Source organism: Argopecten irradians, unplaced genomic scaffold, assembly GCF_041381155.1.
Source record: "Argopecten irradians isolate NY unplaced genomic scaffold, Ai_NY scaffold_0135, whole genome shotgun sequence".
Taxonomy (NCBI): domain Eukaryota; kingdom Metazoa; phylum Mollusca; class Bivalvia; order Pectinida; family Pectinidae; genus Argopecten; species Argopecten irradians.
In genome coordinates this window covers 1-26,483 of record NW_027187602.1, presented here as the reverse complement: position 1 = coordinate 26,483, position 26,483 = coordinate 1, and the positions used below count along the sequence as shown (strand labels likewise).

The 26,483-nt window shown below is 33.2% G+C and overlaps 1 protein-coding gene and 1 pseudogene across 1 annotated transcript; one reads left to right on the top strand and one right to left on the bottom strand.

Annotated features, from left to right (window-relative positions):
* The first annotated feature begins 2,050 nt into the window (after positions 1 to 2,050).
* LOC138311846 (V-set and immunoglobulin domain-containing protein 10-like) lies at positions 2,051 to 20,965 on the top strand (annotated as a pseudogene).
* Positions 20,961 to 26,468, bottom strand: LOC138311848 (GTP-binding protein 10-like; the record flags this gene model as incomplete). The annotated part of the gene is given in 7 exon segments (XM_069253015.1): positions 20,961 to 21,696; positions 22,591 to 22,714; positions 23,234 to 23,419; positions 23,815 to 23,867; positions 24,202 to 24,275; positions 25,612 to 25,756; positions 26,377 to 26,468. Coding segments are annotated over 7 exon segments (928 nt in total), but the record flags the coding sequence as incomplete, so codon positions are not given.
* Between the last annotated feature and the right edge of the window lie 15 nt (positions 26,469 to 26,483).

Genomic DNA, 26,483 nt, shown 5'->3' with positions numbered 1-26,483 from the left:
GTAGTATTCTTGCTATTCTACATACTCTTTAACTGAGCGATGTAAAACAGCCAGAGACATCGAGTAGCAGAATTCACCATGGTCACACTGAAACAATCGACATACCTACTGTCTTATCATTTATCTTCTTCAAAAACGTTGGAGGTTTAGCAATAGCAAGTCACTTTTGAAACGTTACGTAATGTCTGACAGACAGCAAAGCAAAACGTTCGATGAAATCGACTGGCCAGTTGATCATTACCTCTCACATTGTAAATAGCACTCTTGCTTATGCTGGGTGCAACGCATATAGCAGAATCGCCAAAATAAGACTGATTACTCAAAATGACATCCACTCTGCACTGAGAACGACGTCCGTATCCCAGTCCATCTTCAATGTGCTAAGTTTTCTGAGGTTTCCACCTAAGCGTTATTCTGCAGGTAAGAACCTCAGCCAGAGAAGGACGAATTGCTTACGTACAAACTTTATATTAGAATTAATTACTAGTGTACGTACTTATAATGTACCAAGTTAGTACTAAACTGAATACGTAATGGGACAAGTGCAAGTACAAAAATGTACAACACTGTATGTACAAAAATCATGAAATGATACTCGGATAAAGAAGTCACATGTACTTAAACTATTATGACTTTAGAATTACTTACCCTGACTCTATTTGAATAGAATAGATTTTTACCAAGTTTGACTGATGTCTGATTAGCATAACGTTAGATAAACAATCATTTTGTCGTTGGAGTTTAAATGTTATGCAATTGTACTGACGACAAAGTGACATTTTGTGTAAAGTTATAAAGACTTTAATTCTTATTGTTAATGATCTAGTTGAAATGGAGCTAAAATGAAATTGTATAACATAAGTGTTTATAATATGAATAGCAAAATGCAAAGATATTGCCATATAGGGGATTGAATGTAAATATAAAGGAATTAAAGTATAATTGTCGTATGTATACAAAAAGAAAATGCCATTTAAGTACCTCCTTAAGTATTAATTGAACCGTATACCAAGTAACTAATGAAACAAATAGTGAAATGACAACTTTTTTTTTTTTACATTTGCTATCGTGTATTCAATGTGTTAATAGTTTGCTGAATGATCCATATGCTTTACCCTACTGGTAGGAATAGTACAATAAAAAAAAATCGAACGGTTGACAACCAAGAATCCAAACGAATAAGTGTCCTTCAGAAATGGGTCCTTCTGCATTTTCTGTATTGCCAAGAACGTTAAAAATGATTTATTCCTAATCATCCATGGGGATATGCATATTTGTCGTTGAAATTCTCAATTTGTTGATTTTGAGTTAAGTTGCAGATAGAAGTGGGACGACTGGTTCGTCTGCTGTCGATGTAATATAATGGGATGCGGTGTTTGATGGGTGTCTTTAAATAGCAGTATGCTTTTATAGGGATAGTACTTTAAAGTGGAAAATAGAAAATTACTGTACCATAACCTATAAAACCACTTGAACAACCTCCTATTATCAGATTGGCTTTAGATAAATCAAACGAAATGAAATAAAATATATGTACTGTTTTATATAGGTATAGAAATTAGATTATAACAAGAATAGTGGTTATACAAAGTTCAATATGAACAAGAAAAAGTGCTGTAAACATCTCAGCCTTCAGTGACAATATCGAACGATTAACGACTCCAAAGTCATGGAGTATAGTGGTATATGCAAAATGGATAACAAAACTGTTATAATCCTATTTTTACGTCTTTATATTTGAAAGATTGGGAATGCATATAGTCACTAAAAAATTAAAATCTATTTTTTGCCTGTAAAGATGACTGGCGTATTGTATTGGTATATGAATGTATTCGGGGACCAATTGTGGTAACTGATAGGGGGGGGTTCTTGATTATAATTTGATTGACATTCTTAACGTCCCATACAACGTAGGTTAAACACAATAAAAAAAAAATTGGGTACATAGCTCGTGTGGGTGACACATATTAAAACGTTAAGAACGAGTTGACACGGATGGGTGGCTACACATTAATACAACATTACCTTTAAACTGCAAGAGGTATTTACATTCAGCACCTAACAAGGAAGTGAAAAGACGGTTATGGGACATAGTGAAGGCATTATGGTGTGAGGGTTACGTGGAATACCCACCACACCCGGAAGAACACACAACTGGGGTGGACGATGTAACGATGGATGGAGACAAGCATTGCATTGGTACATTTAGGAGAACCTGGATATCCACTGTGTGGGCTATTACTACTACTTATATCGTCAGCAGGTAAGTCATTTAAGATATTATTTCCTTTAAAAAGTTCTTCTTTTTATTATTATTATTTCCGTCAACAGCCATTATCGTATACTTAAGGACTAAGATAGAGTACATCCATTTCTGACTGAAGTTGAATATCGGCATATAGCGATTTAGATCCGTTTCTTGGTGATTAATATGTGTAGTCTTATTTTCCTAAATTCACCAATCCATAATAATAACATCAATGAATATAACTATTTCATCATTTTTATTTTTCTCAATTTCTCAAAAGAATAAATAAAAGACAAAATGGTTATATTCTTTTGAAACGGTCCTGCAAGAAATCATGAGAATAGTGTATGCTCCTCCATCGCATGATCGTAAAAGATAACTATTGTATTGGGATATTATCTTTTTCTCTTCATTTTTTTTATATCTCTCTTCCAATCGTCTCACTTTTTGGTGTTGAGTTGAGTTCTCGCCACTGAGAGGATAGCCTCTGTGTCCGTCTCGTGGCCGAGACACACTATAGTCCATACAAATGGTAGTTTTTGCTTCTGCATTTATCGTTCAGCATAAAGCGAATGGGGCGACTGGTTTTGCTCGGTATAGTAGAATTTGACTGGATGGGGTATGCTCTTCATTGTCTTTGATGACATGTTTTTTTGAGAGAGTCCTATAAAATGAGAAATAGTTATACTACATATGTACATGTATATCAACGAGACACAACACTTATACCACAGCTTCCCAAAACATCGTACTTAAACGACCATAGCTGTTAAAATAACACGATTTATACAAGTTGGGTATGTGTAGGATATAGGGTATTCAGATATGAGAGTGATCTGATTTGTAAATTCATACATACCCTTACATACCGTAAGATAACAGAGTATCATTTTATATAGAGACATCTTTGATATCTTAATTTATTTGTATTGATATTTCTTCAGAAAAAATTTAAAACCTGTATACAGACTGTATACATACACATCATGTGTTTGATATGTTTCGAACGCGAAGCAATTGCAATGACCCAGTTTCGTTATTATATGGTACAAAATCAAGCCTGATCTTAAAACATCAAGAACCACATACTTATGACTAATCTGATGATTTTTATTATTTACACATACAAATATTTGGTTCTGCTTAACGTGTTCCTTCAACCTTGAAACTATTTATTTTTAGTATGACTTTTTACCATTGATCATGTTAGAAATACGGAAATGTGTTGACTCTTTATTTTTTTTTCTTTTACTAATTCTCCTTCAATTTCCTCAAACAATTAAATTAATGGAAAGGTGCAAATTTTAATGCGTGTTCATTTGTAGGCACGTTTCTTTTTGAAATTCTACACGTAGTGCCTGTACATTATCTAGCTTTATTGTTTGGGATAGGGTGGTGTGTATCACGATTGCGAGAGAAAATAGATTATGAACACAACCATCCGGTTATGTTTAAAGTTGTTATGGTTTTTGTGAGTTGCTGTATTTTTTTTGCATAGAAAAACTATTCAACATATTTTTCTCCGTCTCTCTAAGTTTTATATTTTACCATATTTACTCGACTTATGTAAAATTTGCTTTCGCAAAAATTATTAAACTATTAAATTTAAATATTGTTGTATAACGTAAATTTAGTGTAACTTGTTACGTGAACGTTTTAAAATATTTCGAGTGTATTGAATGGACGAAGTCAGTGGCGTAGGTGAAGATGAAACGTAATGGGGGGGGGGGGGCAAAGGTCCTCAATAAATTGTCGTAACACCCCCCCCCCCTCCATATCCCCCCTATTTCGCGACACCACCACATTTACGCCCCAGGATAATATCACTTGATATTCGTTTTTTCATAAATCATTAACATTAGTATACTCCATGTAACCACATCTAAAGACGAGTGGCGTCATATACTTGGAAATAAATGTAATAAACGCAAATTATAGCGTGTCGGAGTTTTGGAGTTCGGGGTCCCTGTAAAAATATTCATACTATATATAGAATGACGCCGGGAAAATGAGTTTTAAACGTATGCAATTTTGTTGCATTTGCGAGCCGCCGACAGGGCGCAAGATATAGGTGATTGGTGGGTCCAGGGGGTCTCCCAACAGGCGAAAAAAAATTAAAACGAAAAACTTTTAATAAACGATTTAGAATGGCTGAGAAGATTTATTACGATGTATTGTTGATGAATTATGCGAGCACTGACGGGCGTGAAATTTGTTGTTTAAGTATATGGGGTCCCCTCTCGGTTTCTCCCCGATAAAAAACAAAAAATACAATTAAGACTGGCTTATATAGTTTTTAAAATTTACGATATGTTATTTTATGTTTGGATTTAAAGCTATCTTACCCATGGGTACCTTTATCGATTTAAAGATACCTCGACAATTAGAAATGAATAATGTGAGTGTCGACATCCAATTATGGCATCCCCGCTCGATCCTGGACATACCGTGGGTAATCCACACAGCACCACAACGACATTAATGTTGTGGTACTGACAAAGTACATAATGTGATATATCGTACTTGCAAAGTACTGGAAAGACATAAACAACAACTTACTCTTTTTAAGAAACATTTTATGAAATAATATACATAATACCCATGGTGGAGGGTTACATTTTTTTAGTCTAGTATGTTTCGTGTGTATTGAATATTTGCCACTATTAAAGATTTGAACATTACGTGCTTGAAATGTTAGTAAACGCGCCACCAGCGCGCGCCGCAGCGAAAAATTTTTTTTTTTTTCACAAAATTACCTTTCTACAAATTGTAGTACAAAAATTTGCATGGAGGACCCCCTCTTTCTTTAAAATGTGCATTTAATTAGAACATTTCTCGGCGAAAATGGGGGGGTAGGGGGGGGGGGAGGGGGCGCAAAAAGACATGCCCGCTGCCCCCCTCCCCTGCCCCCCCCCCGCTTCCTATGCCCCGTAATTGTATTATTTCACTTTCGTGTATAATTTGTTTTTCTCTTCTATATTAAGAACGCTGTAATCTTTAGCAAATCATGTTTCAAGTTATTTTATAATTGTGCATTTTATTTTCTTTCCAGGAAACATAATAACACTATTCTACTATTGTAATTATAAGTAATCACTGTAATTTTGGAAAATGTAAATAACGATAGTGAGAGTCATTGAAACTCGTTTATCGAAGACCTAAAATGATATATTAAAATATTTTACAACATTGACTACAAATTTATTTGAAAATGTAAGATCACTTATAAATCACCATTTTTATTAGCTACACGCTATTGTTTTGTGTTACGATATAAAGGTATGCGCTAGATATATCGGTATTTTTAAAAAAGCAAATAAAAATCGTCGCTGGACAAAAAAAAAAAAGAAGAGAAATATATCCCGGCTTCTTTATGATGATTATACATCACATAGAGTAAATCCGGTATAAACGTCTTTAAAACGAATGCAGGAAAACAGAAATTATCCCAAAATACTATTAAGCTACCTTAAATACATTAATTTACACATCGAACGTCTTCTCATCCATTTGGCTATTTTCGTAATTTCATGGAGCATTGCTATGGTTTACGGATATCTGTTCCGCGAAATCTAAAAAAATGAAATATTTTAATTACATACATTTACTTAATTAAAAACAAATTGCGGCAATTATAAAACCGCCCTCTTTTTTCTCGAGTTTAATCAAACTCGCAGAAAAAATGCCCTGCTAATATAACCAACTATACAGTCTTCTTTGGTATTCGATATCAGGTATTTTCATATAGTTAAAACAATATTTAAACTGCTGCTTTTAATGTAAACTAGATTTGAATGATAAAGAACCATTTATCTGATGAAGTATAGAGACTCTTCCCAGAGAAGACTCAGTAAGTGATGACTTGCTACACGCACTCTCCATATTATAGTCCTGTTGTTGAAATTGATATTTCTCCACTACAAAAAAGATTTATAAGATACTTCAGATTTATGGATGCTACATATAACCTACAAGGACGTATTAAATCCTTTTTAAAGATCACTTACATGCGGATATGAATAACGTAATTGAGCTTTAAAATGAATTGTCAAGCGAATGGAAATCCCCCACAAACTGAAGGACACGCTGGTATTAACCGAAATGTTTTTGTAAGGTGGGGGTTTGTAAAACAAGCATTATTTCTAACATATTAAAACTTGAAGCAAAGTAAAACTCTCCTGCATCTATCCTTATATAACATATTTTACATCTTTTATGTTTTTTTTAAGTCATTGAAATTTATTTACAAATAGGAACTGATGGATATTAACAAACAATTAAACACAAATAATAACCGAGAGAGTAAATGTTACCGTTTACATTTAGCCTAGTATGTGTACATGTATGTGATTTGGATTATTTTAGTGTTTTTGTTTTATAATTACGCGGCAATGTTTTAACTTAGTAACTGTTTTTGAAACAGGAAATTGTACATTTAACCTCTGGTTTCTAATTTCTATGCTTGTACAGCTTACCTAAGTTATATCCAACTAAAAGAGTTATCACCAGGAAACTTCATAACCATGTATCAAGTTTATCAAGTCACATTATCCTGACATCGACACTTATGCATACTTTGGGTATATTCAGTTTATCTACGATCAATTAACCGTCTATATTTCAGGAGCGATATCACTGAGCGGATCACTGGAGTACGGTGTTCCTGGAGACAAGTTCAACTTGATATGTGACGTGCCAGAAGAAGCCAATTGGGTCTCATTTTACAGAAGCCCTGAACAACATGTGGGGACTGTTTTAGTGTCCAACTTGTCAAATGTATCGGAGTGTCATTTTAGAAACGGCACAGCAGCAAACACGACGCCATGCTCCTCAGAATTATGTACGTGTCAGCCTTTGGATAACACTGATCTTGGCAGAAGTTTCGAGTTGGTGATAACACCATCGGACCAGGATCGCAACTCTTCATGGCTCTGTAACTCGTTACCTTCAAGGATCAGATAATCGTCATCTGCACTATACATTCTTCCAGTAGCGCATAGTTGAGTATAAAACTATCCTCTTAATACAACAGTATTACTAGGGTGGAGCAAGACTAAAACACAGAAACACATTTTCTGTTCACGCGGGCGGGAAATCGTAAGGATGGGGTAGAGATTGGGTGAATAAGTCGAGTAACTCGCCATGTGCTGATAATCGTTGAACGGTTTTGATTATGATTCAACCGTAGTTGAAACTCAGAATGAAAAATACATGTAGGATGTTTGGGGATTTGTGGTGTGAGATTGAGAAGAAAGAATTGAATCTGTGCCCGTTTGCGAGTACTGACCATCAATGCAGTGGATTAGGAGGCGAGCGAACATAGCTCTGGAGTATGTCACAAATAATCATATAAAAAACTTATGGAAATTTTATGAGTTACCCCGTTCGGGATACTTTACACATAGTTACAGGCTATACACAGTGTATATATAGTATATTATAGTTATCTATACAGAAAGAGATCCCAATAACTGGAAACAAGCTTTACTTGTCTCGAGTGTCGGAAGCATTTGGGATAGGACACTACACGCTTACATGTTATAGAATCACGACTAGCTCCTAATCATTGTATGACTGTCCCTCGCTGCGCGGGGTGCAAAACTCAGGACGATAGATATATAAAGGTAACTAGTCTAAGCACCTAATCGATCGTCTGATTAACGACTGAGTTAATACTACAGGCCGTCAATGTCCCGGGTTACATTTGGTAAAGACCTATTTTTTTTTTTTAAGATCTGTGAAAATTAGTTTAATATGAATAAGTTTATTTATAGTATATATCCATATAACCTGTCTTTTTTTCGCGTAATAAAATCATTTTTGCACGCTCACTTGTATTACTCTTCTAAGATCATTATAAGTACTTATCTATTCAAAATTTTTACCTTCGCGATTCTGATGGAATGGTAATGGTCTAAACCAGTTTTTTAGTCTATGGACCTCGTGTAGTCACCCGTGGTTATTATTGAGTAAAGATTACAAGCCTTAATTTTAATTATAATTACAATATGGACTTCTCACTCAAGGTACCTTAATTTAGTAATAAAAGAGTTTTACTATTTTCACTATAATAAAAAAAAATTTGAGTCTTTGGACGCAAGTGATATTCTTATCCCAATAAATTTAGATTGGGGCCCAATGGACTGTTTTCGCTCGTGCTGTAAAATTTCCAGCGGAAAAAACCGTTTTTTGTAAGGATTATGGATAACTCATAATTACTTGACTGTTAAGATTTCTTTACGGGGTCATATGGAAAATATAAATTCAAAGACATCAAAAACCAAAAGGGTAAATGAGTGGTAATACATATTCAATTTAAAGATATTCGGGAATAACATAACTTTCACGTCTCAGGTGGCTATTCTACTTGGACAATTCAACATAATTCAAACATTCAAAAAATTCGAGGAAACAGCAGAATTAACATCAAGCTTCTTGACAGTGATACACCAGAATAAATTGATTATAATCCACGAATATGGTTAGCAGCAAAATTAGTTATTTCAAGAAATAACTATATAACTAAGGTATTGATAATTTCGCTATTTGTTTTGCAGGTGCAAAAAGGTTAGCCGATATCAGTTCTAAGGTGATTTGTAAAAAGTATTAACTCTCTCAACCGGACCTAATGTTTTTACCATGTATTTTATAACTAACATGTGTATGTACTTTTGGTTAGTTCTTCCGCAGGATAGTTGTACTGGCAACGTGTGTTTTGTTAGTATTGTAGATTTGGTGTATGCAATACAATATATCCTTATTCTCCCATCCTTTAGGAGCGGTGATAGATACAGAGGGGGAACTCAGACAAGATCTACCGGTTGTCAATTTATTACCATACCCGGACAATATCTTACACCACAAGTTTGAGGGACAGCGGATTCACACCAGGACATACAACCATTTCATGTGTCTATCTGTATATGTGCACACTCCCGGATGTCTCATGTCGTCTGGGAAAAAGCGAGGAAAATCTCAAACGAATACATTCCAGATCGTTTTTTGGTCCCTAGTAGGGACAGCTGGGGGGAAGATCCTGTACGCGGGGGACAGTATGACATTGTATTCGTCCTCGAACAAAATACGGTACCGGGAAAAAAACAGCAGCAGTTTTCTAGTTAAAATGTTTAACAGTAAGCTGAGGGTGGGATTTATTGGCATGTTACGAAACACTACGTTCTTGCGTAGCGAATTTATACAGGATTTAACGGATTTACGCTTGGGTATACTAGGAATACAACCTGTTTTACAGGTGGTCATGAAAACTGCAATTGTTCAAATATTATTTATTCTCAGTTATCGTTAATCAATTCACCCTAGTTTACAATTTGACGTAAGATATGGTAATGTTCGGAAGCTGGAAGTGGCATTATGACAAACATTGCTGTACACAAAGAAGTGATTTCTCGCTACAACGGAAAGATTAGGTAATTGATAATGTGATTATACTATATGTATTTTGCGATTACATCTGCGCTGTGCACTCGCGTTATATCATCTTAGTAATATATACTTGTGAATCAAATTAACTCAAATGTTAGTAAAAGTGGTTTTTGTAGTTACCTACGAGGTCAGAAATTCGTGTACATAATCAACCAGGCACCTTACTTCCCTTCCTTCTCGTTTCCACTCGATTTCATGCATACCGTGGTCTCAGGTTGGTCTCAGTCCAAATGTACCTAACTATGCGTCGTATGACAGTATGATCACTAAGAGCGAAGGTTGCTGCATTGCGGCGACGGAAAAAAAGAGGTGACTAAGGAATCCACAACTACTCATCAGTAGAATAGCATCTTATAAAGATCACAACTGCAAAAGTTGTACACATGCTAAAATTTACTTTTTTCATTTCAAGTCCAAATTACGAGCATTGTGGCAAGCGAAATTAACCGGTTATACGGTAAAAATAACAAGGAAATGTGTATGATTTTGGCCCTTTTTTGCACCCAAATCCATCAAATTTTAAAAGGGTTATTTATTGATTAATGTATCTGATTCAACTACAATGGGTGTTTTTTTTAATTTTACAGTTGTAGTTGCCATGGTAACCATCCAAAATATGCATACATTTAGGGATGTACTAAATATGTCAAATCCAACAATTTGAATATGTGTACTAAATAACCGTCTTGAAAATTTGACAGATTTTTTTTTTTGGTTGATGGGTGGGGGGCAAACCATATATAGTCCTTTAAGAAATAGTGATCTGGTATATTACTTATAAACCCATGCATCTAGTATGTTACAATCCAGATAAAGATCCTCTTTTAAAATCTTATTTTGGACACACCTGTTGACTTGTTTTCTTCACTTTTTAGATGGACCAGAAAGCATTAGAATTTTCAACAAGTGATAAGGACTTAGTCGAGAACAGTCGGTTCCGGATATCGACTGTAATGCTGACTGCGCAGACCGCCATGCACTTACACCTGGTCCAAGAACGGACAGATTTATCCCAACCCGCTCTCACTATCATTGGCAACCAGGGAAAAGGATGAAAACATATCAGTGCTCGGCCTCTAACTTAGGAAGAGAATCCGTTATAGAACTGGACTCTGACAGTAAGATGTAAGTTTGTATATAAAAAGGCGCAATAATGAAATACCATTCTATTTATACATTCTATATCATATTTCTAACATGCAAATAAAAAGTATGACTCACAAGTCATCATCTATCTAAATATATGTATCCTTTAAATCATCATAATCATCATTATCATCAACATCATCATCATCATCATCATCTATCTAAAATACATGGTAACATATTCTGTTAATTAGGTATGATAATATGTATAATTGCGTGTACAGATCCTCCAGATATCGTCAGGTTGGACTACACACAAGGCAATGCCGACATCATGGAAAATTCAGCAAAATCACTTACCTGCGACATAAAGAGAGCAACCCGAGCTCTAATATTACTTGGTATTTCAATAGTAATAACGTGGCGTTGAAGACGACTTCAAATGTTCTAAAGAGTACCTATGATTTGACTTCTGCTAAGTGTCTGGACACAGGAGCTTACACTTGTTCAGCCTGGAATAGTGTATCCAATGCTCCAGTTACAAGGACTTTACCTATAAACGTCTTGTGTAAGTATCATACTTGCATTTACAACCCCTGATATAAAACATACCCTTGTTGATTGTACATTTAAAAGATTGTTTTAATTATCCATTTATACGAATCGGATTTAATTGACTAATGACGGAAAGTTGCGATACGGATGTTGCGAGCATCATAGGAGATCGGAATTCACCCGACTTTATTGAGAGATTCACAACGGAAACACGCTACGCTTTATCTCCTGAATTGCCTGATTCAATTATCGTGGTACATTCCCATAAGTCTCCATGTTAGTCTATCTATTGTTCATGAAACAATTGTTGCCAATTTTTAAATCATATTGAGTTAATGTCACACTTTTGTTTATACACTTTTATAGGTAAGCCGAGGAATGATACAAGAGCTACTACTCAGTCGCAATCTAAGATAGGGATACGTTTATCTGAAGATTTAGTAATAACTTCTGTCTTTTTGTCTAATCCGGAACCAACCTTTTCCTGGCAGTTCCATCAATCAGCCATGACTGAGCCCCTTGTGAATGGGGAGAATGGTGTTTCTATAAGCAGCTCGTACAATGTAACTAGTCTGTCTACAGTGTCAACTCTAAGAAGATCTAGCATGCGAGAAGAATGGCTTGGGATCTATATCGTTACCGTTACGAATAGCTTCGGTACCGACACACACGAATATTTGAGGTAGTACCACAAGGTAAATATACTCTTTTAAACCTTTCTAGCATAACATTTACTACGTTATAAATAGTAAGAAGGATGTAACAAAATTGATAAAATGATAAATTATTAGACAATGAAGACAATAATTTTTTTCGCATCTACTAAATTTCCCGATTTCAGCTTTAAAACATGTTCGTGGATATTAAGTTTCGCGGATTTAAAATTAATACCAGTACCTTTGATTTTAATTATGCAAGAATTGTGAAAGATATCAATTCGCGGAGATAAACTTTCGCGAATTTACGTAGATTGCGAAATTCGTGAAAATAAATATCACGAGAAAGAAAGTTGATTTACATTATATGATGCTAATAATAATAAACAATTAGTATACGTATAATTACGACTACCAGACAGGCTCAAGTTTGTTTTATTAAATTTGTAAAACGAATTGCGAAGCACTGAATATATGAAAAGTTGTATAACATTAGTACCACACAATGAAAAAAGTCAATTGGTTGAATAACTTCATATTATACAGAAAAAAAAGAAAGTCGTTGTGAACTTAATTTTCCGTCAAGTATAAATCTAATAACAAAATATAAGTAATAATAATTAATCATATCTGAAATATGTTTTAGAGTGTTGTTACTTATTGTATTGTGTATTTTCAGATAAACCCAAACCACCTTTCCAGGGTCAAGCTGAATGTCTTTACTCCGATAGAGCGATGCTTAGTTGGACGTCTAATTTCAACGGTGGTTCTGAGCAGACGTTCGTGGTAGGGATGCGCGACGACCAACAGGAAAGTTTTATAATCAACATGGACGAAACATATGCTGATCCTGGAAGGAATAAAAATGTCAACGCTGAAATTTCTGATTTATCGCCTGACAGACGGTATTATTTCAATGTTTTCGCAATAAACGGGTATGGAAATTCAACTCTTATTGAGGAAATCAACTGCACAACAAAAGGTAGGATTTTAATTTAATTTTTCAGAAATTCCTTATAGGTAATCAGTTCAGAAGTTTAAAAAATGCTCATGAAAGTCATTTGTCGGATACAAATCTTTGAATTTCTAGATATTTAACTGTTAACCGACTCAAATGCACCGCTCATGCAGTATAGTTATTCCAAAAAAGGAATTTCTTCAGTTACTCAGCATTACTGATAATTATTGATCATTTTTCAGCGTCTATAACACGCTGTTTTATCAATAAAAACACCATTTTCAGCAGATTATGCCAAAGTGAAATACAAATCAATATATGTTACACTGATTGCGTATGAAGAAGTGGTTATCTTCATTTCTTGATAATTTCTGCTTTATATAGTTGTTATTATCTCTGAATTTGTCAATATGGGCAGATTGTACTAATTCAAAGTAATAGTTTGGGGCGCGATTTCAAGCCATGATTGATAAATTATGACGAGTACTTAGTACAGGGTGGTTTTGTCACCATTCGTTATCTTTTAGACCCTTGTTAATCTTAATCACGCTTGCTTTAATAACAATTGAAAAAATAATTATGATGTACTGCATAATTAACATCAAATTTCTTACACCTAGGCGTTCCCATCAATGACGTATCTCCGAATGCAGGTGCCATCGCCGGTGCCGTTGTAGCTGCAGTCATCCTAACTGCATGCGCCATTATCGCTGTTTTCGTCTTCAGAAAGAAGATCAGAACATTTTTCAAAAAAGGCAAGAAATCATGGCGTATAATTCTTTGACTTTATTCTGCCACACATCCATCCGTATGCGAGGGTCCTGTTATTGGCTATCTTATTTAATTTTATTTTTAATTTCTATCCAATAATATACCAAATCGAAGATGAGTGAACCCTATTTAATGTTACATTTTGTAATGAAGTTGTTCAAAGGTGTTATATTACTCTCATAAACTACTTCATATTCGCGTTTTTGACAAGAAAACAAATAAATGACATGTTAAATCAAGTTACATGTGTTTTTTCATTTTATTTTCAGAGAATGATACAGAGGTGACAAATGCCACAAATAGGTACTTAATATTAGCGGTTTTGACTGAAAATAAAATATCAGATTACAGTTCTATATCTTATTCAATCTAAGTTTTTAAATGAGATAATGTTATCTAACAATGGAGGGGGAAATTGATTGATGGTCATAGGTTAGAAATAAAAGTTCTACTACAATCATGATATCAAGGCAAGAACTCCTATAGGAGTTGAAACATGTTTCAAGCGTACATAGGTATGCATGGGGCTTATAATTAAATAAAAATAGTAAAAAATATGAACAAAACAAACAAAAGTAAGTGTTAAAAAAAATAGAACGCTTCTATTCGGTATGCATATTTCTTCCAATTTCATTGTTTTCTTCTTAACTTTTTTATCATTATTATATGTCCTTTTCGCCAATGCCTATATAACAAATTACTGTACTATACCATCCAATAAAGCAAAAACAAACAAAATGACCCGACATTTTCGTTGGATATTTCATGATATGTGTTGATTGCCGATTTGGTTGATATTATTATAATAAATACGGTTGGTTATAAATTTCAGAGTTAATGAGTACTACAACGTTACTGGAGAGCAGGGAACGACCAACCAAAAGGTGTATGATGAAGTGAACTATGAAACACGAGGTAGCGTCTTTGTTTAAGGAAATGAATATCTGTATGAGCTACGTAAAAGTCACATGCACTGAAAATAGTGATTTGTAGAAAATAAAAAAGAACGTTTTGTCTTTCAAATGTTAACATATGAGTTTGATTAAGGGAACTTATAAGCTGTATTGTAGGTACATATAGGTGTTCGTCAGGCTCCGTATTTACCATAATGTTTTTGTATATAATTCTTAAATGCATATTTTAGAACAGGAACTTCGATATTTGACAGGGTCTTCCGAATATTAATAGTTCGACATATCGAGATTCAACTGCACTAGAAATAAATTGATGTAACGGGTTATTAACTTCAATAGCTCGAAAGCAAGGTGTCAGATATTTATTTTTCTTATCCTCAAGACAGGGAATTTTGACTAGTATATTGATTTTTTTTTATAAACTGCTTATTTGACAACATTATTGATTTATTTGTTATTTGCTTTTAACAGAGCAACCCATTAACGAAGAAGTCCAAGAATGGTACGTTACTATTTATAACCATTCACACTGTCAGAAATCAGTTTTTGGGTTGAATTATTACAGCTCACTCATATCTAGGTACACGTAAACTAACGTCATTCATTACAGATATATAACTTAAAACCTAAATATCATCATATATTAGATTTGCCCTGATTTCCATCTATTTCCATTGGCCAATAAGTGAAGTACAATATATAGCATATTAACTCGGTGTTTCCAATATCAGATACACCGAGTGAATATTCATTTGCGAACTTCATTGCACAGTCGTGACATTCTTCATGGTGTCGTTCTTTGACCAACGCTTTTCTTATATTTACTATGCACATTTCGAGAAAGGTTTTGACATTTTTGATAAAACAACATATCTAGTATAAAAAATTAAGGACATTTGTTTCGGTCCATGTGGCGATATATCGCCCTTGTAAAATTTAAAATACATGCCCTCGCCCCCGGTCATTATTTATTTTACTCGTGCGATATAACACCATATGGACCCCAACAAAGGGCTATAATTGATAAATAGACGATACTTACAAACAAAATAAACTATTATGAATGACGTTAAATGACACTTCTTTTCTAATGCATGCACATTGTATAAGAGAAAAATAAATATAAAGATATAGCTCTTTAAATCATCTATACGTCGAAAAGGTGTTTGGCCATTTAGATTAGTTGTATTTTAATATCCGTTTTTATCTAGAATTAAATTATTACATATTAAGGTGGAAAATAACTTAAAACAATTTTGTACCGTTATTTTAAATTGTCAGTAAATACCGTACCACCTTTGCCTAAAAATTTGCCTTTAGCTTATTATAGCGTTCTTTAATATGAACTTTTTGCTGATGTAATAAGTCGAAAACTGATGTAACGATGGAATCAAACGGTAAACGTTAATATTTTAGGGATAAGATTTAGTGCTTTCGCATCGGGACATTTTTTGCACTAAAATAGTATTGATCTGACAAATACTTAAATCTTTTGTAATGAGAAAGACACTTTTACACTTTTACTATACAGCAATGTGATCACATATCAGACAGCTGTCCATTTAGGTTCATGCTTTGTCACATATTTCGGTATGTATACACATAACACCTCTAGTGCTATATATTTTCGAGTAGGATTTCAGAAAACCAAACAATAAACAAAATATCATTTTTGTATCACAGACCCTTTAAGAACTCGAATAAAATATGTCTTAAATCTCTATTAATGTTTGGCTAAATTATGATGACCTACGTTATTCAATCTAAAAAAAATGTCAATTTTGTTTAGCAACTCGACCTACGAACATTTGGGGGAACAAGATAAACCATCAATCTACGATGATTTACAAGCAAATCAAGGTGAGATAATATGTACGCACATGAGCAAATCGGAATACTACACTAAACGTTAAGTTGAAACAGATATTTGTAAATTAGATATGAGTTTCACCACGACAAATCACAACATTGTGTTAGTCTTCACAAAATATCGCCATCATTATTTCAGTATTATTGAATTTACACTATATTTGCGTATACACTTTAAAGAAGTAAAGAAAAAAGTAAAAGAAGTAAAGAAAATAAAAGAAGTAAATAAAGAAAGTTAATTTGAAAAAAAAGATAAAATGTCAGAAACATAATGGACATACACTGTAATGCTGGTCGAATGTAACCTGATCATTTTCAATATGTTTATCATATTTCTGTATTGTAAGCTTCAGGAGCTCAGTCAGAGGAATCACCATCTAAGAAACGGTAAGTGAGTTGGTGATCTCTTGAGTTGTCTTGATGGAGTTGTCTAAAACATTAGTTGATAGACATTTTCTTTTCACTTATGAAACGTAAGACAACAGTTGAACTTTAATCAAGGATATTCGGTAAGAGAACAAGGTCACATGGTCAATCAATATTCTTGTGATTCTTGTAATCTCTGAATTCAAAATCATCTCCCTTCATTTAAAACTTTTGATTTGGGAGGAAAAAAATGACAAATATTTCAGTTTGCTTACGGTAGAGTCTCATAATCTGGTGGATGAGTGATGTAGCGGATTTCCTGAATTTTCTGTTCTATTAGCATGTGCATGTAATTCTCAGTTTCTAGAAGTACATATTAATAAAAGGTAATTTCAATATGTAATCAAAGAAACAATATTTCTACCTGATAACTGAATTGATAAGTGTGTATTAATGGATAGGAATGAGCAACACTGCCTACTTAGGCAGTAGTAAAACAGTTAGAAATGCTTGTTACTGTTCACTGTAATGGAATTTTGTCACGATCCATGTTATTATTTTTGTAAATACTTTATATTTTATTTACAGAAATGCCAAACCAAAAAGCAGAAGTGGTCGACTATCACACTTCTACCAAAACGTCAGGTTTAATAAACCAAAACAAGGTTAGTTACAATTATCTCACATTACGGCGCATCCTCGATACTCCAGGGGTTCCGATCACTTACGATCTCTATACCCCTGAGCTATATAAAAACTGAAGGCAGTTCAGAGGAAAAAAAATCTGAACCAATCACAGGCCAGCAAAAATTTACTTTGAAGACTGCAGAGAGAGCGACGTCTAAATTCAAACCCACAGTCATAGTGTACCGTTATACGGCTCGTTTGATCATGTGAATTAAATGACTAAATTGCTTGTTCTGTATTGTCGCCTCTAGTTTTACTAGGAGACAGTAGTTGCTGTAATGTAAAGCAAATTTAATGAAAGAATTGTGCAGCGGAGGTTCAAGCGAAGACAGATGTAAAGATATTAGTAGGAAAAATATAACAGGAATTCAGAAATACGTTTATTTTGTCAAATTTATCAAAACGTGTATTTTTGTTTTGCAGATAACGAGCCTACTTATGTAAACACTAAGCCGAAGGCTAAAAAGAAGAAGAAAAACAAAAATTGAATGGACTACATTTTATGGCGAGGTGTAACTATTGAAACGAGTTAAAATGTCGTTGAAATGAAAACGTGTTCATTATATTAATATAGTGCTGTGTTGTGAATCGTTCGCTTTTTCGTAAGTTTGAAGCAGTACGCTAATTTTGAGAACATTTAAATTTTCGATCAAAAATGCTTCTTTTAATTATAGTTCACCACTAATTGATATTGTGTACAGAAAATCTCATGTCTCTAGTCATAATACTACGAAACCAATGTGATTATAACAGCATGATCATGAAAGATAAAGAAATAATGTAGGAACAGTGTTGCATAATCTAGTTGTATCAGAATACGCAACACCCGCTGAAAAGAGTAAGGTTTTATTTACGGTGAACGCATCACGGTATATGTCTTACAATTAGGGGCAGTGGTGGATCATTTGTTGAATGTGCCTCAACTTTGAACTTTGAATCTGGATGCACGTGGGAGACTTGTATGAAACTATCTAGCTGTCCCGGAACTTTTGGAGTTCACAGTTTTTTACCTTTTACAGAACACATATAGTCTATGATACATATACTTAGTATACAATCGCCAATACTTACATTTACATGTATGTCACATACCTGGCTTCCATTCTCAAATGACTTTACCGCTATTTTATCAAAAGAGTTTAAAGATGCTCCACCGCCGACAGAGCATACATGATATTCATCATTTGAACAAAAATCGGTGTTTAATCGTGTACATATATGCCAAATTAATACAAAAATAACATAAAATAATTTATTTCGCCTTTGGTGCATGCGCAATCATTACTTCATTCCATATACGATATAGTGCCACAGAATTTTATCGGGATGCAATTAATTATTTTTCATATTTTGAACTTAAAATAAAACTAGAAGGTCAACCTTTTCAATGGTGGTAATGGTGTAAAGTAAGAAACTTTTGTAACTGAAGAAAATACTAAATCGCATGCTCCTGTTTTTGATAGCGAAAAAATACCATTTGTCAGCGGTGGAGCATCTTAAATCAAAATAAAAAGATGCTAGTATACGCTGGTTACATGTATTACAAAAACAAATGTAGAAATATCAGTATTTGATCGATTGCTTTATTTAAAAACTAAATATCTTGATTTGTAAAAATCAAAATAGAGTAGCCATTTGGAATATGTTCTTTGTAGTTTTTCTGTCAGTGTATATACAGTATGTATTTCTAACAAATCCTTGTTACATTGTGATACCTCAAGAAGCGCGAAAACAATTACGTTGTACCTACCAGATATCAATTAACATCTTCACATTGTCAATAATTTGAAGAGTAAAAGGTAATATATATGCTCATTTAATATTAAATAACATATTGTATCAAAGTACTATGTGGTATTTCCATTGTGATAAATTAGATATTCTTTATTCCCCGGTGTTCAAATTACATTAATTTTGTATCTTTGTATGTATAAAAAACTTAGTTTTAAATAAGTGTGTAGATGTATATTGATGTAAAAATATAAGTGTCTATTTTGTTATTAAAAAAAACAACAATTAGCGAAAAAGAATTACATTTCCTCAAATGGCGCTGATAAAAATCAGTTACAATCAACAATTACGATAGTTTAGTTATATATTATTTGTTATACGTCTAACTTATTTAGTATGCTTGAACGTGTTCTTTCTAAATGTGCACTGCATCTTCATTTCATTCATAACTTCCAGAGGTGAAGATCTTCTGTTAATAATTCGTAGTTTGTATCGACATTTTAATTCATTTCTACTTAAATGCATTGTTAAAGATTTCACCTTCATATATATATATTTTAAGCTTGTTCATCATTATAATTTAATTCCTTGTATGTATGTGCTACTTATATATATTTTCCATTCTTTCCTACCTTTTACATGCTTTGGATGTTCCATTTTTCCATGTGCCATACAAATCATTCGAGTATAAAATATAGAACATTAAACTTTTATATTTAAAAGAAGATCCTAAGAATATATCTATTTGTGTGTTTTCATATACTTTTAATTCACTTATATATATTATTTTTACGAGAAACAATTCCGTTGTATTTTTATAATTGAACATTGTTTTAACTCTTTTAATTATTTTAACAAAAACAATAGAAATACCAAAGGATTGTGCCAAATTTGCTCCAGACGCAACGAAATTGAAAAGGAAATGACGTTAAACAAACATTTGTTTCGTATGTACGCTTGAGTGTATTATGTTCACACTGTACTATCAATTACCCTGTCTGTCATGTATGTTTTGTATAAATTGACCTCTTGTGGCACACAAAGGTGTGCCCAGAGTGTACTAATAAAATCTGAAATCAGTCTGCCCGTGTATAATCGAACAATGTTCCTTACAACAAAATATTCTGGACGATAAATCACAAACAAAAAATATTTGTATTAAACAAATTACAAAAAGTATCCAAATATGAATTAAAAGCTACAAACGACATTCGAATGTTTAATCTGATGATCATTCAATCGTTGAACTGACAATTGTAGCAGATAAAATATATGTATCTGAAAATTGTATCGAGTTGTGTTAATTATAATTAACGATTATAATTAATTAATTTCATGTGCAACTTCTTCATGTTTACTTGATTTAGAACCTATATATATTTAACGGTCTACTTTATTTATGTTATGTGTATATTTCTATACTTTACATACACAGTAACATGCTTATAGATGTATTGATGTATTATATGACATTATTGATGTTCAAGAGTTTTTTCGAAAGAGAGAGAGAGAGACAGAGAGAGAAGAGAAAGAGAAAGACATATATGTACCTTGCAGCGATTTTTTGTGAATGTTATATAGAGTATCCAATGTGAATACGGAGATTCAGCGCTACAGTATCACAAATGTGATTTACAAAATGTATTAGCTTATTCAATAAATCGATACTTAATGCCTTGAACTTTTACGAATATTTACTTTATTGTCATGTTGTATATGTTATCTGATATTGCTTGACACAGTACAATTGTAAATACAAATAATTTCTCAAAGCCTTTGCTTGACACAGTACAATTGTAAATACAAATAATTTCTCAAAACCTTTGCTTGACACAGTACAATTGTAAATACAAATAATTTCTCAAAGCCTTTGCTTGACACAGTACAATTTTTAAATACAAATAATTTCTCAAAACATTATCATGAAGATCTCATGATGATGAAATCGCCATGCAGCTTGTCAACAGTTCTTGTAATTTTTGCAATGAATTTAAATTCCTGGTTAAATCGTCAAATGCAACAAAGGAATGTAAATACAAAGCAAACTGGAAAAGCTTTTTACATAGTAAATGAACACACAATGTCAAATCTGTTCTGGGTAACTGTTATTTAGATATTATACACAATCACACGCACAACTTATCCATCCACCTTTGTGTCAGAGCAACCTAGATTTGCTTTGTTCATTTTTTAATCGTAGGCGGTCCTGAAGTCCTTTAGAATGTTCTGGTAACACAAGTCCCTGTTGTTCCCTAATCCTTCTTGCCTTCTCATGATGGTAATCAAGTCTTTTTCGAATTAGCTCTTTTACCATCTCAACAGAATCTGCATTTTTTGCGGACATTGTCAAAATACCGTCAAACTTTATCAGACGTTCGGGATGAAATTCTGGATCAACTGTATTTAAGGATTCTACAAAGTAAAACAACAATAGGTCAGTTAGAGGATCGTCATAAAGATCTACAAGATACAATTTAAAACATTTTGCAAATGAGTAAAAACATGAAACACTTTAATTTCATTGTTAGACAAAGGTTTAATGTTTTCATTCAAGCCCTTCATATATTGGATTGGAAAAGTAGGGTGCATATATATAGAAAGCCTTTTACAGCCTATCTGGTCAAAATGAATTTTGCATGACCCTGCATCACATGAAAACAACAATCGAGTATATCATAAATTATTGCACGTATTGAAACTTAAGAAATTTAATAGCGAATATTAAATCTATTTTATGGTTAAACTGAGTTCTTACATCAACCTAAAACTAGACGATGACACTCATATACATACTCAGTAACTCTATGTTATAATACTTTTTATCACAATCTTTTATTCAGTAATGCGTTCTTACTTTAAAATGTTATTCATGCGATTTTTAATTTCATTTCTTTGATTTTTTTCATAAAGCGATAACAGACAGACAGTATATAACATTTACAGATTCACTAGATATGAATCACACATCTTTAAATCATAGCACTAAACACACAACTGTTCTTGGGCTATTCCATTCAATTTTCCATCTGAATCCAGGCTCCAAATATCATGAAACAGTCTTGTCACCTAATCACAGATATTATGAAAGTTACATCATGTTTAATTTTGTTTAATCAAAACTTGAAGTTACAACTGCTTCACGATATTAGGGCCAGCATTCTAGTAGACCTTATCTAATAATTGTTTAACTTTTTTTGTGTCACTTTTCAATTTTTTAACTCCTGCTGGAATCGATGTTTTTTTTCCTCCTGGAATAGCCCTAACAATTTTAAACAAATAAAAGTAAAAATGTAATATCCAAATCACCTGGCAGCTTTTTGACCTTCATGATGACATCTGTTGTCTTTTCTTTATCTTCATCCAGATCGATTTTGTTTAAGGCTAAAATAGCTGGCTTATCTAACACTTCTGTGTTATATAACTCCAGCTCCTGTGACAGAAAAAGAAATGATATTCAGCATAAACCCAACAGAATAAATCATCATAATGGGATCATGAAAATACTGTAGTAATGTTACTGTCAATCTTTAGGAGTATTTTTCATTTTCTGGAATATTTTGGAAAAACTTTATTCCTGATATCACAATATAAAGTATTATACCCAATACGTGCCCAAGTGTACCTGAAAAATGAACACAAAAAAAACGAAATCGGGACAAAGAATGTCATTTATCAATTTGCAATAAAAATCAACAAATAAAACCTTCGCAATTTTTAAAGACTCTGTCTGCATTTACTTTGAGGAAAGAGAAATTTAAAAAAACGGCAAAGGACACTAAAGAGACAGTTTCAATTATTGGTTTAAATGTGGTTTTATTGAGTTGCTTATTAAGCTCCATACTTCTCATGACCAGGACCATGCTGGTGCCAGACCCAGTCAGCCCAAACATCTACAAATTGATGTGTATGCTATAAAGTAGCATGTCCGTCTAACAAATAAAAGTATTACCTTATTTAACAGGAGTACTGTCTCAAAAGCAGTTCTGTGACTGTATCTAGAGTGGAGCTGAAATCCATTTATGTCAACAATAAACAGGAGAAGCTTGGTCCTCTCAATATGTTTAAGGAATTTGTGTCCCATGCCTTTATTTATATGGGCGCCCTCAATCAAGCCTGGCAAGTCTGCAATAGTGATCTAGAAAAAAATAACAAAATGTTTTCATGTTTAAATACTCCAATAAAATATGTTTTGTTAAAATCATCACACACAACTTTTGTATACTAATGATTATTTTATTATGATATTTCACTGCGAATTCAAAGTGGTAGCATCCTAGCTAAACATTTTACTGTACATTATGTACATCATACTGTTTTGCAAATTCCAGTGTAAATATATAGCCTATTATTAGAAATTAAGCTTAACAAACAGATCAGAAATTAGAAACCAATTTAGAACCATGTCAAGGTTAATATATGGTTGTTCTCTCTCTTGAAAGAAGAAACAAAACTGAAGTTTGTGATTTGGAAAAAAAAGACTTGGATATAAATTTGATGAAAGATTAAAGATATGCTAATCAACTAACCTACCTGTCTCGTATCTGGGTATTCCATTGTTCCGATGTAAGGCTGTATGGTTGTAACTAGAATTCAGAATCAAAACATGTGTCTAATTATTTGTATAAAATGATCAGGAGAATACCGGGTAGTACAAGGCAAATATTCAAGACACTTTGGCTTTGTAAATGTAACAGGTCAGGTTATTTCTGTATCACAATTACAATACTAACAGTTTGTAATTTAGGTAGCTGAGAATACAATGATTGACTTTGAAATTAATTGAAATTTTAAAAAATCAAGTTGTTTCAGTACCCTATCTATTTTCTTATTCTCATTTTTTTAAATTTCATTTTCTTGCACTCAGTAATAGGATAAGGTATTTATGTATTTATGTTTACATTAATTTTAAACACTTACATGGGTATGAAGCAATCTTTGGAGACGTTCGTGATAAAGCAGACAAGGTTGTCGATTTACCCGCATTCGGAAATCTGGAATTTTTGTACAGGTATAGATGCGTATATATTGTATATATGTATACATTGTCCCAGACAATAATTCAACGATAAATTGTTAGTTAAAGTACGTACATTCTGTAAAATACATTTAAGTACAAATCGTATAAAACACTTTTATCTCCTATTGCTAACAAACCCTCATACAGTTTTGTGTTTATTCTTAAATCCTTGTGAAATAAGTCAACATGATTGTAATAACTGGGAAATTGAAGAAGATGTCAACTGCCCATTAACTAGTGGTGTGCGGTATTATCGGTATACCGATATATCCAGGTTCATTTTGAAAACGATACGTATCGCGGTACGATTTAGTCGTATCGGTTCACTCGGAATCATTCGGGGATTTTCCGTATATTTCAGTGAAAATTTCGTTTTTGACGGGAAATATTTTTAAAATGAGAATTTGTATAAAAATTAAAACTAAAATATATATTATAACAACATTTCAGACAAATGTACAGGTTAAGATGGATTTTTGGGATGTTATCATACGTAGATTATGATTGATCTTGTGCTTAGTAACGTTTCAAAATGGCGGCCTTCATAGGCACGAATGATAACCTCGTAAAAAATCCGAAGCAAAGGCAGTTGCATGGCAGCATTTTGGCCTTACAGTACGTAAAGGGGAAAGAAATAACGAGGAAAGCATCGCTGGATGTCAATTGTGTGTACGGCAATCGTTAAATGTAGTGGCGGAACAAGGAACCTGACGACTCACTTGCGTCGCCATCACCCAGCTACTGAGTCCCGTCCAGTAGTAATGTTAAGTGTTTGCAAAACATCGAGCGGAAGTAACACAGACATTATCTCGCATTTTGTAGATAAAAACAAGAATAAAAGTGATATATTGACAAAACATTTATTTCATACTCTTTTTAGGTGATTGACAGAAAAAAAAACCATGCAATTCTTATTATAAAAAAATAATACCAAAATATCATGATATGTATCATAATACACTTATGATGTATCGTGATATATCGTGATACAAAATTTTTCGCGATACCCATCCCTACCATTAACTATCACTATATATCATCCTGATTAATCTAATCTTTTTTATTTTGTCAAAGAAATCCAAAACACAACAGATCTCCAAAATATCTTGGGACTGACCAAGGGATAACCTTAAATCTAATCATTTATTTACTCAATTACTCCTTTCTATATTTTTCTTTACAAAACTTTTTATAAAACAGTCCCAAAATGGAATTGGACATGAGGGATCAATGGTTATGTGTAAATTTTAAAACTTTGAGAAAGGGCCCTTCACTTAATGCATAATCTTACTATAAGTATCTATTCTTACCCAACCAGCGAAACATCTGCAATGAGTTTGAGGTCCAGAAGAACTGAACGCGCCTCTCCTCTCTGACCTAGAAAACTGTTCTGGTTGCTGCCTCCTCTTCCTCCTTCAGCAACAATAACTTCCTGCCCATCCTCATCAAGGTCACCTTCAAACGATATACATACCGTATTTGACCCAATAAGCGCCCGTGTCCCTATAAGCGCCCTTCCCCCATTTTGAAGCCTCGATTTCAATTGCCCAGGCATAAATAAGGACAAAACTACACAAAATTGTAAAGGTTTACAATAACTTCGTCTTATTAGCACCTTTTCATTTTTTAAACGCCCTGGGCCCTTATTGGGTCGAATACGGTAATATAACAGCATATCCGTAAAAAGTTATCTAAAGTTAAGAAAACATTCATTTTCTTGATCATTAAATAATAACTTCTAAATTAAAGGACAAAGATACATTTAAAGGCCCAATTTGAAATGTTTTGATTTAATAAAAAAAGTGTTCCAAAATTAAAGAACTAAGTCAAAATAATCTTAAGTAAACTAGGGCATTTTAAAGACTATTTAAATTTTGGGGCCATATAAGCTTTGTTTCCTCGTTAAGATATTATGATAATGAATAAAGACATAATAAAAGATAAAAGACAGATATCTCATTGAAGAATAAAGGTTATCATTATGTTTTTGTAATTATATCCCAGTATGAAAGCATATCATTTTGGATAATTATTAAATAGCAAAACAATTTTATAACTTTACTAAATAGTCCTACCAATTTCTACGCCATCCTGATCCCTGACAGACACACCAAGAGGTACCTCTATACAAAGATCTTCACCGGGATTTCCAAGGATCCAGTGTTTCCTGAATTAAACAAAT